Source organism: Chiloscyllium punctatum, chromosome 26 (assembly GCF_047496795.1).
Source record: "Chiloscyllium punctatum isolate Juve2018m chromosome 26, sChiPun1.3, whole genome shotgun sequence".
NCBI lineage: Eukaryota > Metazoa > Chordata > Chondrichthyes > Orectolobiformes > Hemiscylliidae > Chiloscyllium > Chiloscyllium punctatum.
This window is the reverse complement of record NC_092764.1, coordinates 32,146,171-32,162,548: the sequence shown is the minus strand read 5'-3', so window position 1 is coordinate 32,162,548 and position 16,378 is coordinate 32,146,171. Positions and strand designations below refer to the sequence as shown.

The window sequence follows — 16,378 nt, the reverse complement described above, 5'->3', positions numbered from 1 at the left end:
GATAGCACGTGTCGCCTTGAATATTCATTTTCCAGGCCCTGTCCACTTGAAGCCACGTCTCAGTTATCCCCACAATATCGTAGCTGTTAATTTCCAAAAGAGCCTCAAGCTCATCCATCTTATTTCTAATACATTGTGCATTCATATATAGTATTTTTAATTTATTACTGCCTTCACCCTTCCTATCAACCCTTATTTCACTCAACCTTACGGCATGATCCCTTTTTGAGTTTTCTGCTTCATTGATACAGTTGTCTTTCTTGACTTCCCTTGTTCTAACTTCCCCGTCAATTTCCTTCTTAAACATCCAGTTTGCACCCCCCCCCCATTTAGTTTAAACGCAGATGACAGTTTTTCCTAATCTACTCAGTCCAGACCCCTCTTGATTTTGAATACCTCTTCAAAGAGAGCCGTCCTGACGTTTCCAAACCAACTTGTTAAAATAAACTCCTCATCGCTGGAACCATTGTGTTGTGAATATTTCCTGCAATTTTTCTAACGCATTCGTGTCTTCATTGAAACAAACACTTCTGCACAATACTCAGAAATATTTGCCATTATTCCTCCACTGTCATCCCTGCTAAGGTATTGCACCATTGAACTTTGGCCAGCTAAAACTGAAGTGTTTTACTCAAATTTAACTTGTATGCTGTGCCCTTATCCAGTAAAGCCTAGGATACAGCTTGCTTTGTCAACCACCTTGTTCTTGTTCTCCAATCTGCTCGATTCAATAGTTCATTCACACCTCAGCTCAGTAAACGAGCTGTGATTGCAATGGGCCGGAACACAGGGGCAGGAGCACGTTGTTCCACCCGGACCGAGTGGATTGCGGGACACGGGAGGGTTGGGGGGGGGACCTTTATTCGATGATGCCGATGTTATTGTGACTTCCGCTGTCGAAGAGAGAAACTTCGCAGAAGTGGGGGATAAAGAGGCGGGGGTGCCTCCTCCCGGCCGTCTACTGTATTAAAGCTGAGAGACGGGGCCCAGACCATGGCGCTCGCCCTCAGGCTGCAGCTGAGCGGCTGCCAGCGGCTCTTGCGCCGGGCCCGGGCTCTGTGGCCGGCTCAACGTGCCTCCTGCTACCGGGTGAGATGTGGGAGACCTGGCGGGGTGTGCTCTCCGAGTCTGTCACCGGATGAATTTGTGTCCCAAAGGCGCTTCAATCGAATCATTTAAACCGTTATATCACAAGGGAGCAGGGGTCACCCAACTTTTATATAAAAAAAGTAAAATAAGGCGCACATTGACCTTGGTACCGGCTTGGGGTTTGCTGCTGATCAATTTCAGGAGGTGCGGGATGATTTAAAGAAAAGGAAAAGCAGACGTAAAAGATTTATTTTAGAGTTATTGCAGCTGGTTAATGTGCCACATGCTGGTGACTCTTAGACTTGACTCCCCTAAAACTGTTTCACTGAGACTCAGGCTGAGTATTCCACCAACTGTTTTAGAAATACAGAACAAACGGTGTCCATAAAGGCACACAGTGCACCGGAGGCTAGTCTTTCTAACAAGCGGGAGCACCCACCGGATGGATAGTGCAACTGGGTGAGCACAGTTGCATCAGAAGGGGAGGCGTTGGAGTCGGTGTCAATCATGTTGAAATCTCCAGAAAGGACAAAACAAAAGGGAAGCGAGACAGTTTTCCATGTGGTACAGGTGGAAACTTGATTGAAGCGTGTCAGAAATAGAATTCAAATACAGGCAGTTGATCCCCCTGATAGGGAGGTGGAATGAGGGTTAACAGAGGTGTGTAAGAGTAAGAATCAGGTCATCTTAGAGGGATTTCAAATTGCCCGACATAAATTGCGATTGTCATAGTGTTAAGGGTTTAGAGGGAGGGGGTTTCTTGAAGTGTATCGAGGGTAGTATCTTTTGTATCAACACATCTGCTCAACAAGGGATGGTGCAGTGCTGGATCTTGTTCTGGAGAAACAAAGCTAGGCATGTGTTTGATGTGGCAGTGGGGCCATGTTTCGGTGGAATGGTGGATCAGTGGTTAGTGCTGCTGCCTCACAGCTCCAGGGATCCAGGTTAGGTTCCATTCTTGGGTGTCTGTGCAGTTTGCATATTCTACCCGAGTCTGCGTGGGTTTCTTACGAGCACTCCAGTTCCTCCCACAGCTGAAAGATGTGCAGGTCAGGTGGATTGGCTGTGCTAAATTGCCCCAGACAGTTGAGAGATATGTAGGTAAGGTGGGTTAGCTATGATAAATGCAGGGTGTTGGGGAAGTGAATTTGGGTGGGATTCTCTTTGGAGAGTCAGTTCAGGCTTGATGGGCCGAATGGCCTGCTTAAGTGCTGTAGGGATCCTCTGATTTTAGTGATAATGACCATGACATGGAACGGTTCAAATTTGTTCTAGACAAGGATGAGGATGACATGCAAAAGATTGCTTTGAATTACTGGAATGCAGATTTTATTAAAATAAAGTAGGATCTGGCCACAGTAGATTGGGAATACCTCATTGCAGGTAAGCCTACAGTGGAGCAATTGGGCCATTCAAAAAGGAATTGGGGAGAGTATCACACAATACAATACAATATCTTTTTATTGTTACATGTACATCATCGTAGGAGTGCAGTAAAAAACATTTACGATGCCTGCCACGTTATGGTGACATTTTAGGTACAAATATCTAGGTACAATTCTTGGATCCAGCAGAGTAATAAAAGTAGTTGCATTACTTACAGACTTTGAAAAATAATATAGAACAACATTAAAGGGTTGCCAGTAAGATAAAAAATTTAAAATACACATTACAGTGTAGTAGCTCAGCGCAGGGACACTGCACGTAGTCTGACCACCCGTGCCAGACCCCAGTCCAACAGCCATCCCCGTCTTACTCCAAGCCCCAGCCCACTTTGTATTGACACTCTGCTTTTCCAAGGTAAGTGCCAGGACTGCCCTCCATGACTCGCTGCCTTGCCGATGCTCTGGGGCTTGCAGCCCATATGCTGTTCCAGAGCTTGCAGCTCGCAGTACTCCAGGGCTCGCTGCTCCGTGAACTTGCTGGTGCTTTCTGCTGTGCCAGCATTTCCACCTGTGCTAAGGGGAGAGAAGAAGAAAGAAAGAAAGGGAAAGGAACAGGCAGAGCAGAGGAGTTCTGGCAGGAACGTCCTACTTTGCTCCCATCATGACCATCTTTTGGGTACAATATCTACCCTTTAGAGGGAAATGTAGGAGCAATAAGTTGAGAATCCTAGGTGTCGAGGACAGTTCAGGACTGAGTGAGGAAAACGAATAGGGTTTTTAGCAAGTCTAAAGGTGGCAATTCAGCTGCGGTCCTAGAGGAATACAGGAAGTTCAGGAGGGAATTTAAATAAGTAGTTAGAAGAGCAAAAAGGTGGTGAGAAAAAGGACTTGCAAACAGGTTAGGGAGAATGCTAAGGTATTTTATAAATACATAAAAGGGAAGAAGTTAATGAGGGAATGTGTAGGGGCTGTTAGGGTCCAAGGAGGCAGCCAGTGTGTGAAGCCGCAGGATATTAGAAGCATGTTGAATAAAGGCTTCTCGTCAGTCTTCGTTATGGAAAAGGAGAATGTAGGTATGGAATTCAGAAAAGGGGACTGTGGCGAATTTGAACAGTTTGACATAGGAAATTGGGAGGCATTGAAGGCTCTATTAGGCTTAAGAACACACAAATCCCCTGGCCCAGACAAATTGCATTTCAGGCTGCTGTGGGAGGCGAGGCAGGAAATTGCAGAGGCGCTAATATAAATCTTTAATTCCTCTTTGGTCATAGGATGGCTCATATGATTCCAACTTAGTAGGGTGGTAGAGATGAACCAGGAAATTGCAGACTCACGTCAGTGGTAGGGAAACTATTGGAGAAAACCTTGAAGGAGCAAAGTAAACCCACTTGAAAAGGTGTGGGTTAATTAGGGATCATCAGAATGGCTTTGTCGGAGGGAGGTCATGTCTAACAAATTTGTGAAAATTTTTGAAAATGTGGTCAGCTATGTGGATGAGGGAAGTTCAGTTGATGTAGTTTATATGGCTTTAGCAAAGCTTTTGACAAGGTCCCATGTGGGAGACTGGTTGAGAAAGTACACGGAATTGAGGGAATCTTGGCAAGTTGGAAACTGACTTGGTAATAGGATACACAGGCGAGTGTTAGAAAGTTGTTTGACTGGACACTGGTGTCCAGCAGTATACCTCGAGGATCGATATCAGGATCATTATTGTTTGTTATATACATTAATGATGAAAATGTGGATGAATGTTAAGCAAATTTGCTGATGATGCCAAGATTTATAGAGTGGTTAATAGCAAAGAGAATGGTTGTAGGTTACAGGAAGATCGAGGTGGGTTGGTAGATGGGCAGACCAGAGGCAGATGGGATTTAACCCTGGAATATGCAAGGTGATCTATTTTGGAAGAAGAAACCAGATGAGGGTGTATTTAATGAATGACAGTACACTTGGTAGCTTAGAGGAACAGAGGGATCTAGGGGTAATTGTTCACAGATCCCTGAAGTCAGCAGAGTATGCGAATAGTATGGTTAAGAACGCATATGGGGCACTTTCATCAGTCATGGCATAGAGTATGAGCAAAGAATTAATGTTAGGATTGTACAGAGCATTGTCTAAGCACAGCTGGAGTACTGTATGCAGTTCTAGTCACCTCACTACAGAAAAGATGTGATAGCACTAGAGGGGACACGGGGAGGTTCACCAGGATGCTGCCTGAGATGGAGAAATTAACTCATAAGGAGAGACTAGAAAGACTTGGATTGTTTTCTGTGCAGCAGAGAAGTCAGGAGGACATGGTTGAGGTGTAAAAGGTTGATGCGTATGCATTGGGTGAATAGAGAGCAGCTGTTGCCCTTGGTTGAGGGATTAATCACGAGAGGGCATAGTTTCAGGGTAAGGCGCAGGAGATTCAGAGAGGATTTGTGAAAACCTTTTTTCACTCAGGGTGGTGAGAAACTGAAAATGCACTACCTGGAAAGGTAGTGGAGGCCACAAACATTATAACCTTTTAAAAAAAAAATTGAATGAGCTCTTCAACTGTTACAGTATTCAATGGATATGGGACAAGTGCAGGGAATATGGATTAGTGCGCACTTGGAGTAGTTTGATGGTCTGAAGGGCCTTTTCTGCACTGAATGAATCTAGGAACCTAAACCTTGGTCAAAGGTCGGTATTAAGAAAGAAAGAAAGGTAGAGAAATGAAGAGATTTAGGAAGGAAATTCCAGAAGTTGGAATTTGGGTTGTGGCAGCTACTATTGTGGCTACCAATGACACAGGATTAAAATCTGGGCTGAGCTAGAGACCAGAATTAGAGGAATGAAATGCAGACATAAGTTTCTGGAATAGGAAAAATTACAGGAATAGGACCAAGGTGAGATTAGCAATCAAGGAAGATTGTTTTAAGGTCGAGGTTTTGCTGGACTGCAATCCACTGGAGAGACTTCAGGGGCCAAATGGCCTACTCCAGTACTGATAAGTGGAGAAGGATTTGGCAAGAGTTCGTAAGATTTTGGATGAATTTCAAGTTTACCGATGGGAAAAGATGAAAGGCTGAACCAGAGAACAGTGGAACAACCTACAATTAATAAAGGCATTGATAATAAAGGAGGAGAGTAGGGCATTGTGACAGATCAAGAAGCAGTGACCCCAAAAATGGAGAGTTCAGTGATTTGAAGGCTCCGCTCAACATCAAATGAAATGACAGAGGTCTGTTTAGTCTAATGTTGCCTCAGATAGTGGCAAGGTAAACATTTTAGATGGTGCCTAAATATAGTGGTTGTAGTCTTCTGGAAGTCTAGTTGGACTACTGAATCTCAGACAAAGCAGCATGACAAATCAGAAGCGGTGAGGACTTATTAAGGGACAACACAGGTATGTGATAGAAAGGGTGCAAGGATAATTAATTTGGACAGTGCAGAGGCAGTGATTTTGGGAATATGATAAGCCAGTTTGCATGTGATCTTATACAGAAGTGAGCATATGATTTAGGAACTGGAGTAGACCATTTGGCATCTCAAGCCTGCTCTGCCATTTGATAAGTTCATGACTGATCTGATTTTTGGCTTCAGCTTCAATTTCTCCTCTACCCTCTTATCTCCCTTGTCAAGAGTCCATCCAACTCCGTCTTAAAGATATTCAACGAGCCTTCCTCCACTGTGTTGCACAGAACGATGGCCCTCTGAGGAAAAGGAATTTCCATATCTCTATCATAAATTGGAGACCTCTTCTTTTTAAACTACAGTGCTCTGTAGTCCTAGTCTCCCCAACAAGGGGGAATATCATTAGATGGATAGTGAAACTGGTTGAGCTCAGTTGGAGGACAGTGGTATGGCAATCATGTCAATCTGTAGAAAGTCCAAAAATAAGAAGAGATAGTTTACCATGTGGTTGAGGTGGGAACCTGATTGAAGGGTATCAGAAATAGTTTTGGCAAAGTGGGCATTGACATCTTAATAAAGAACTTTTATATCGTAGTAGATTGAGCTGAAAATGTGTTGCTGGAAAAGCGCTTTCTTATCATAGTAGATTGCCAGGACAGACTTGTTGTTTTAGCGAGGGTACTAGTTACAGTAAATTTGAAGAGTAGGGGACAGTGCCTTATGAGAGGGTACCATTCTCAATAACAGCTAATGTGGGAACCAGGAAAGCGGGGTCAGCAGTTTGATGGGAACAGACTAAAGAAGTGGAGATAAGTTCCTGGGTATTACGAATTGAAGGGGACTTAGAGGATGACAATGAAAATTTCAACAGATCATTTTAAACTTACCTGTTAGCTATGATTATACTGGAAAAAGTGCTTTAAGTCTTAATAGTTTATGAAATTCATTATCAATGGACTGTTGATCCAGGGATTTAGGTAACGTTCTAGACAGCACAGTGGTTAGCACTGCTGCCTTACAGTGCCAGGGTCTTGGTTTAATTCCAGCCTTGGGTAACTGTCTATGTGGAGTTTGCATTTTCTCCTCTTGTCTGCATGCATTTCCTTGAGGTGTTCAGATTTTCTCCCACAGTTCACATGTACAGTTTAGGTGGATTAGTGTCCATGGATATACAGATTAGGTGGGTTAACCATGGTAAACAAAAACCCAGAAACACATTGCTATGTCTTTGTTGACAATGAAAATTTGTTGTGTACAAATTAGCTGCTGTATTTTCCACCTTGCAATGGTGACTTTGCCATATTGATGGCTGTAAAGTTGTTTGGGTCATCCAGCAATCATACTGGGTACTTATATAAATGCAAATTCTTGATTTATTTTTCAGACCCAATCTGCATTTGGGTACTGGATGTTTTCTGTAAGACTGAAGCTTATTAGATACAAGTTGCTATGAATTGTGGTTGATTTAATGGAACTGAATCTTTTTCTATTTGAATAAAACTAGAAAATATGAGCAGGAGTAGGCCCTTCAGTGTTTCAAGCTTGTTCTGCCATACAATGTGATCAAGTCTGATCATCTGCCTCAGTAGTCTGTCTCTGCTTTCCCCCATACTCTTTGATCCTTTTAGCTCTATCTAAGTCTTTTTTTGCTTTGAGCATTATTTTTTACCATTATCTCTCAAAAGGCTAATGATGGAGTACAAATGAAATATGGTTTATTGAAATATTGTCACAAGTTATAGTTTTATACTAAAATAGTTTCAAGTTTTGCTTCAATTGAAGCAAGTTTTGGGATAGTACAGTGTCCTAGTGGTTAACATTGCTACCTCACAGTGTCAGGGACCCAGGTTTGATTCTAGCCTTGGGTGAACGTGTGGAGTTTGCATATTGTATGCATGGGTTCCTCTGGCTGCTCTGTTTTCCACCCATAATGAAAAGATGTGCAGTTTAGGTGGATTGGCAATGCTAATCCACCCATAGTGTCCAGGAATGCGCAGGCTAGGTAGACTAGCCATGGCAAATACAGGGTTACAGGGGTGAGGTAGGTCCGGATGGGATGCTCTTTGGAGGGTTGGTGTTGACTCAGTGGGTCAAATGGCCTGCCTCTATACTAAATGGCCTGATTCTATGATACTAAATAACTTTGTTAGAAAACTACCATATTTTGATGTTAGTGCTGAGAAATCTCAGCCCTGGTTTTAATTGCTTTTGTCTTTAACTCCAGTATATCAGAAGATGTATTGACAGAAGTTCAGGACACCAGGAAAATAGGTTGGCTTTTAGATTGCACACTTCGAAAGAACCAACAGGTAATGTAAAATAATCCATTTTTATTTATACCATAGCCAAACTGGTAATTTACAACATTTAGGTTCTTTATTTCAGAGCAAATTTGGCAGCTTTACAGTCTAATCTAATGTGCTATGTGGGGGCGGCACAGTGGCTCAGTAGTTAGCACTGCTGCCTCACAGGGACCCAGGTTCAATTTCAGCCTTGGGCGACTGTCTATGTGGAATTTGCACATTCTCCCCGTATCTGCTCTGGTTTCCTCCCACAGTCCAAAGATGTACAGGTTAGGTCGATTGGACATGGTAAACTGCACACACAGGTAGTTCTGCTATTATACAGTAGTTTTCTTCTTTGTGACCCCATGCTGTGCAAAATCCGTGCAGTACAAAAGCATTTTAAATGTTGGCAATGTAATCACATTATAGCCAACACACTCTTTAAAAATTTGCGTTTTAGGGAAAATGATCCCTATTCACCCAATCGCGTTACAACCAATTTGTGTTAACAATATATGTATTATAGCAGAATTACCTGTGGTGGCCAGGGGTATATGGTTAGGTGGATTAGGTATAGGAAATGCAGGGTTATGGGGATAGGGTGGGGGGGGGGGGGGGGTGAGTCTGGTTGGGGTGCTCTTTGTAGGGTTATGTGGACTTATTGGGCCAAATGGCCTGCTTCCACATTGTAGGGATTCTCTGATTCAGTAGGAGAAAGTGAGGATTGCAGATGCTGGAGACCAAAGTTGAAAAGTATCATGCTGGAAAAGCGCAGCAGGCCAGACAGCATCCAAGGAGCATGAGAATCGATGTTTCGGGCATAAGCCCTTCTTCAGGAATGAGGCTGGTGTGCCAAGCGGGCTAAGATAAAAGGTGTTGGAGTTGGGGTGGGAGGATTTGGGGGAGGGGCGCTGGGAATATGGTAGGTGGAAAGAGGTGAGAGTGAGGGTGATAGGCCGGAGAGGGGGTGGGGGCGGAGAGGTCGGGAAGAAGATTGCAGGTCAAGAGGGCGGTGCTCAATCCGGGGATTGGGACTGAGATAAAGTGGGGGGTGGGGAAATGAGGAAGCTGGAGAAATCTACGTTCATCCTACATGGTTGGAGGGTTCCTAGGCAGAAGATGAGGTGCTCTTCCTCCAGGTGTCGTGTGGCCAGGGTCTGGCAATGGAGGAGGCCAAGGACCTGCATGTCCCTGACAGAGTGGGAGCGTGAGTTAAAGTGTTCAGCCACAGGACGGTTGGGTTGGTTGGTGCAGTTGTCCCAGAGGTGTTCCCTGAAATGTTCTGCAAGTAGGCGGCCTGTCTCCCCAATGTGGAGGAGACCACATTGGGTGCAGCGGATACAGTAAATGATGTGTGTGGAGGTGCAGGTGAATTTGCAACGAAGATGGAAGGATCTACTATGGCCTTGGAGGGAAGTGAGGGGGGAGGTGTGGGCGCAAGTTTTGCACTTCTTGCCGGGAGTGGAGGTTGGGTTGGTGGGGCGTGTGAACCTGACGAGGGAGTTGCGGAGGGAGTGGTCTCTCCAGAACGCTGATAGGGGTGGGGAGGGAAATATATCCCTGGTGGTGGGGTCTGTTTGGAGGTGGCGGAAATGACGGAGGATGATGCGATGTATCCGGAGGTGAGGGTGGAAGGTGAGGACCAATGGGGTTCTGTCCTGGTGGCATCCCGGGGTGGGGTTCAAGGGCGGAGGTGCGGGAAGTGGAGGAGATGCGGTGGAGAGCATTGTCAAACATGTTGGAGGGGAAATTTGCAGTCTTTAAAGCCCTCATTTGGGCTGTTCGGTCGTGGAATGAGTCCTCCTGGGAGCAGATGGGGTGGAGGCAAAGGAATTGGGAATATGGGATTGCATTTTTACAGGGGATAGGGTGGGAGGAGGTGTAATCCAGGTAGCTGTGGGAGTCGGTCGGTTTGTAGTAAATATCTGTGGTGAGTCGGTTGCCCAAGATAGAAATGGAGAGGTCTAGGAAGGGGAGGGAGGAGTCTGAGATGGTTCGGATAAATTTGAGGTCGGGGTGGAAGGTGTTAGTAAAGGGGCTGAACTGTTCAACCTCCTCATGGGAGCACGAGGTAGCGCCAATACAATCATCGATGTAGCGGAGGAAAAGATGGGGGGTGGTGCCAGTGTAGCTGCGGAAGATGGACTGTTCCACATATCCGACGAAGAGGCAGGCATAGCTGGGGTCCATGCGGGTGCCCATGGCTACTCCTTTGGTTTGGAGGAAGTGGGAGGATTGGAAAGAGAAGTTGTTAAGAGTGAGGACCAGTTCAGTCAGTCGAAGGAGGGTGTCAGTGGAAGGGTACTGGTTGGGTCGGCGGGAGAGGAAGAAGCGGAGGGCTTGGAGGCCTTCGTGATGGGGGAGCTTACACCGCTGAAGCTTGATGCCAACTCGCGAACACCTCCTCCTACTGACCCCTTGACCATGACCCCACCTCCCACCACCATACTGTCACCTCCCAGACCATCCATAACCTCATCACCTCAGGGGATCTCCCATCCAACGCCTCCAACCTCATAGTCCCACAAGCCCACACCGCCCGTTTCTACCTCCTAACTGCCCCGGCCAACCCATTGTCTCAGCCTGCTCCTGCCCCACCGAACTCATCTCTGCATACCTCGACACTGTCCTGTCCCCCTTAGTCCAAGAACTCCCCACCTATGTTCAGGACACCACCCACGCCCTCCACCTCCTCCATGATTTTCGCTTTCCCAGCCCCCAACGCCTTATCTTCACGATGGACATCCAGTCCCTATACACTTCCATCTGCCATCACGAAGGCCTTCAAGCCCTCCGCTTCTTCCTCTCCCGCCGACCCAACAAGTATCCTTCCACTGACACCCTCCTTCGACTGACTGAACTGGTCCTCACTCTTAACAACTTCTTCCAATCCTCCCACTTCCTCCAAACCACCGCACCACCATCTTGACCTGCAATCTTCTTCCTGACCTCTCTGCCCCCACCCCCTCTCTGGCCTATCACCCTCACCCTCACCTCCCAGCGCCCCTCCCCCAAATTCCCCCCCTTGCCCCCCACCTTTAATCTCAGCCCGCTTGGCACACCAGCCTCATTCCTGAAGAAGGGCTTATGCCTGAAAAGTCGATTCTCCTGCTCCTCGGATGCTACCTGGCCTGCTGTGTTTTTCCAGCAACACACTTTTCTTCTTTGATTCTGTGTCATGTTTTCTGTAAAATTAATGACAACAATAGAATTGTGGCAGATTGCTGCTTCCTTCCCTATCAGCTAAGGGAATTTGATCAACCTACAAATGCCCAAAATATTCCCATGAAATTTACTGGGCTGGTTAAGACATTAGGTAAAATGGCAAACAAAGAATCGCATCTGAGTATATTGAATATTCATTAGCTGATTTTTTTTATGCCATGCAGTTTTAACATCACAATTATTTACAAAAGGTCAGTCTATTAACTTTCTTAGAATATTAATGGTTGAAGATTCTACAGATATCCAAATAAACTTATCAATTTACTCTCATGTGGAGTTGATGTGCAGTGTCAAATGTAACAATGGCAGTAACGTTGAACTATAGAAATTGGACCAGATTGTAAACATGTGACATCCTATTAAAACCTTTGCCATTGCTCTGAATCCTACATGATCTTTTTCTTCAGCATATAAGTTGTTTTATTTTATCTTGTGAGGTATTTGAAATTATTTCAGTAATTAATATTTTCAGAGATAATGAAGAGATGGCATTTCAATTTATTTGATTCTTCCTTCAGGATTTGAGAAGTATTTTCCCAAAAATAAAACTGCAACAGGACCAAAAGCAAGTGACATTAAAGGTAATGCACTCTTTAGCTTCTGAAATTGAATTTCTTGATTGAATAAATCACCTCCCTGTATTTGTGCCTTTAATATTTGTTACGTTACTGTTATTTGTAATAATTTTTTTAAAGTGCATTACTTTTAAGTTTCGTTCTGCGGTGTAGTTCTAGCTGGTACTCGTAGTTGCCTTCTTGGGGTACCTAAGATGGACAAAGTGGATTGTTAAGCTCCCGAGGACAGTTTAGTGTCAAATACATTGGTGAAAACCAGCATCGTGTATGTGTCAGACTGGAAAAAGCAATGGATTTTCTTTGCTAAATGATGCTAATAACCAATTAGATTTTTTTTTAATATGACAGCTGCAGAGCTTTGTAGTGACTCTTACTGATACCAGTTTTTTAAAAAATTTTGTATTTGTTTTTAGTTACCATGAAATTATGTCCTCTGGATTACTAATTTAAAAATATAGCGTTCCTAATTATGCTAGTATGACTTAGTTGGTGTTAGTTTGCCCTAACACCAACTATTAGCTGCCCTACCCCTTAGATATGACTTTTACCCATAGTGTTACATCATTTTGATGATTTTTTTGTGTGGGTAACTATGACCTGTACCATCTGGAAGGAAAAGAGCAGGAATCTGGGTACATCTCTGCCTGCAAGTACCACTTTGTCATTCATCATTCTGACTTGGAAGTATAATGCTGATCTTCCATCATCGCTGCGTTAATACTCTGGCACTCCCTGTCTAACAGAATCATAGGAGAACATTTGCCACATGGATTGCAGTGTTTCAAGGTCACCTTCTCATTGGCAGTTTGGGATAGGTAATAAATTGTGGGTGTTAGCAATGCCTATATCCTATGAATAAAAATAAATACTTCTGAATAAAAGATCAAAAGATATTGTGGTACCTTTGTCTGCAGCAAAGCCAAAGGAGTCTGGAGGAGGTAAAGGAGGTGAACCAAGAGGCAGTGGTAAGAAAAGTGGGAAGAAAGAGGAATCTGCTTGGTGGAACCGGTTACAAAAGGTTTGTTTTTGGTAAAGTTCATTCACCTCTTGCTGGCGAATAGACGCAGTTAATTAGGTCAAACTCATACTTTATGTTTAAGTTATTGATTATGTGAAAGTAAATCTTATCCAGTATTCTGTAATTGAAACAAATACCAAAAGTGTAGAGAAAAAAATCTACTAAACCAGATCTATATATATGTAGAAAATTAAGTTACTGTTGAAGGATTTGTTACTGTTGAATATTTCTAAATTAAACAGTTGTTTTAATTAACAGTCCTACAGTTCCATTGTGAACCTGACTCAAATGTTACTTTTAGCTTTGAATCTGAAATTTTAGCGTTTGAATACATGAATAGTCCTAAGATAATTCTGAGAGTGTTTTTTTTTAATAAGCATGACAAACTTGTTACACTGCTAATACATGACGGTAGATTCTCAAGGGATTCTTTGAGGAACAATTATATGCAATGTTATAACTTCATTAGTTGAATATGTATGTGGGTTTCAGCGTAACCTGATATTTAACTAGGAATTCAATCTTTTTTCCAACTAATAGTTTTAATAATGTCACAACTGTGAAACTTCACACTAGAAAATTGATTTGTGATTTGATTGTCAGTTGTTTCCATGCCTAATCATTTTTAGAAACTCCATGATTGATGCAAGCACTTTTATGTGATGTCTTCTATGTCCTTTTCATTAATTTTAGGGAGACTTTCCATGGGATGATAAGGAATTTCGCTATTTGGTTGTGGGAGTTGCTGGACTTCTCTCTGGATTCATGTATTTTTACTACCGAAATCCTGGCAGGGAAATCACTTGGAAAGATTTTGTAAATTATTACCTTGCACGTGGTGTGGTAAGTCATTTTAAAATGTGCATCCCTTTGGATGAAGCATAGAGTCATACAGCATGGAAGCAGACTGTTCAGTCCAACTCGTCCATGCCGAACAAGTTTCCCTACTTGCCTGCACTTGGCCCATATCCCACTAAACCTTTCCTATTTACGTACCTATCCAATTGTCTTTTAAATGTTGAAAGTGTGCCTGCATCTACCATTTCATCTGGCAGTTCATTCCACATGTGAACTACCCTCTGTGTGAATGTGACAGTATGGAAGTAAATGTGTATTGCTTTGGCATACCATGAGAGTCCATTATTAACCATGTGGTTAGGCATTCACCTATACTGGGAAGGAGAACCCTAAATTAAAACCTTTGTTGCAGACAAGTTGGATGATTTCACTTCACATGATTCCTGCTCCTACTTATTGCCAGAAAGTAGAAATTAGGTAAGCTTGCCTTCACTGGTCAGTGCATTGAATATAGGAAGTGGGATGTCATGTTGCGGTTGTACAGGACATTGATTAGGCCACTTTTAGAATAATGCATTCAGTTCTGTTCTTCTTGTTATTGGAAGGATGTTGTGAAACTTGAAAGGATTCAGAAAAGATTTACATGGATGTTGGCTGGGTTGAAGGTTCGAGCTGTAGGGAGAGGCTGAATAGGCTGGTGGTATTTTCTCTGAAGCTTTAGAGGCTGAGGGTTGACTTTATAGAGGGTTAATAAATTGTGAAGTAGTATGGATAGAGAGAATAATCAATGTCTTTTCCCCAAGGTGGGGAAGTCCAAAACTAGAGGACTTAGGTTTAAGGTGAGAGGGGAAGGATTTAAAAGGGACCTAAAGGGCAACTTTTTCATCCAGAGGGTGGTGCACGTATGGAATGAGCTGCCAGAGCAAGTGGTGGAGGCTTGTACAATGACAACATTTAAAAGGCATCTGAATGGCTATATGAATAGGAAGAGTTTAGAGAGATATTGACCAAATGCTGGCAAATGGGACTAGATTAATTTAGGATATCTGGTCAGCATGGACAAGTTGAGCCGAAGGTTCTGTTTCCATACTGTACGGCTCTATGACTCTATGATTATAAGGCTCACGTGTGATATTTATCATTGTACTGAAAGCTGATACTTGCATTTAGCTATTTTTGGTGCTGATTCTTGAGGCTCCACTTTGAGTTGTGGTGCACTTTGTCTCTGCCAATTTGCTTAAGTTGAACTTGATGGCACCTTTACAGAAATCAGGTTCTGGCTCAATCAGAAAACTTAAAATGAATGTATACTTTGTAGAGTTGTTAAAGTAAGCTCTTGCCCCACCAACTAGCAACACCTTTTAAAATGTAGTGAATTTTCAATTAAAGCAGTCCCTGTTGCTAGTCAGTTGTAGAGGAAGTGAAATAGCACTTTATTCTAACCAAGCATCAGTCACTTGTTCCACACTTCTGCAGGCAGCCTATTGGTTGATACTGCTGATAATCTGTGTGCTAGACTGGATCGTGGAAACAAAAGATTTGACTGTGCTGGTAATCGTACCCGCCATTGATGGTGCTGTCCCTATGGTGCAGGTTGGGTGCCAGCGTTCTTGCAGCAGATGGAGCAGATCTGCAAGCAGCTGATGCGGAGCCAGCTCATTGACAGGTAGGTGTGCCAGGCCAGTGGAAAACAGTGAAACATCAAATTTTTAGAGCACGGAAGAAGGCAATTCAATTTATTTCACTTGTATTCTCTTCGAAAGAACCATCTGTCCCATTATCCTCCCTTTCTTTGGACCATTATAAATAGAATCATGAAACTTTTGGTTTTGGCTGGTATCAAGGTGGACGCAGCTAGACCTGTCCTGATACTCTCTCATCTCTTTGGCATGTCTTCTTACATCAAGTGGCACTTGGAAATATTATGACTGGAATGCTTTCAAAGTATCCCTGGCATTAGTGTGAGAATAATGTGTTATAAAGGTTTATTCCAATTGGATGCAATATTACATATTCAGTGAAATAAGTTTTATATTATAGCTGATGCTTAACAGAGCCCATTATCTTTAAGAAGCACCGTGTTTTTCAGGATTCTGGAAGGTGTTTCAATACAGCAAGTTTCTTAATAATATTGAACATGATCCTGCTGCTCTGCTTAGATAAATCCTTTTATTGACCTGGTTCAGAAAAGTGGGAGATGAAAGACTTGCTTGAAAAAATCACATTCAAAATGTTATACCTATTGAAATAAAAATACACCAAAGATTAACTGAAAAATACTTTCATACAACCAAAGTTGGCCCAAAAATACAAAATGTATAATTAAAATAAATAACAAACTTATTTCTTTCTGTTCCTTTAAATAAGTTTTTTTAGACATCTTGTTAAAAGTGGGACTGAACTCCTGTTCCATGCATCACTAGTCATACATTACACATTTCATTGGGCTTCTAAAGACCTCCATTGAAATGTGGAATGCTTAAATAATTAGCTCAAAGTGCAAAATAAGTGGGATTAAATATTTTGATTGTGTTTCTTCAACGTGGAACTAGACCAGGGCATGTACACTGGATCAATGCAGAAAAGAAACATACGTTTTACAAATGCCACAAGTTAATATTA

General features: G+C 43.0%; 1 protein-coding gene across 1 annotated transcript in view; it reads left to right on the top strand.

The window, feature by feature from the left end:
• Positions 1-870: 870 nt before the first annotated feature.
• Positions 871-16,378, top strand: part of LOC140496398 (mitochondrial inner membrane m-AAA protease component AFG3L1-like) — a 57,575-nt gene continuing 42,067 nt past the window's right edge. Inside the window, exons 1-5 of the mRNA XM_072596069.1 lie at positions 871-1,089; positions 8,080-8,164; positions 11,884-11,946; positions 12,855-12,958; positions 13,652-13,801. Of these exons, the coding sequence (XP_072452170.1) occupies positions 994-1,089; positions 8,080-8,164; positions 11,884-11,946; positions 12,855-12,958; positions 13,652-13,801 (498 nt within the window). The 5' untranslated portion in view covers positions 871-993. The remainder of the gene's footprint in view (positions 1,090-8,079; positions 8,165-11,883; positions 11,947-12,854; positions 12,959-13,651; positions 13,802-16,378) is intronic.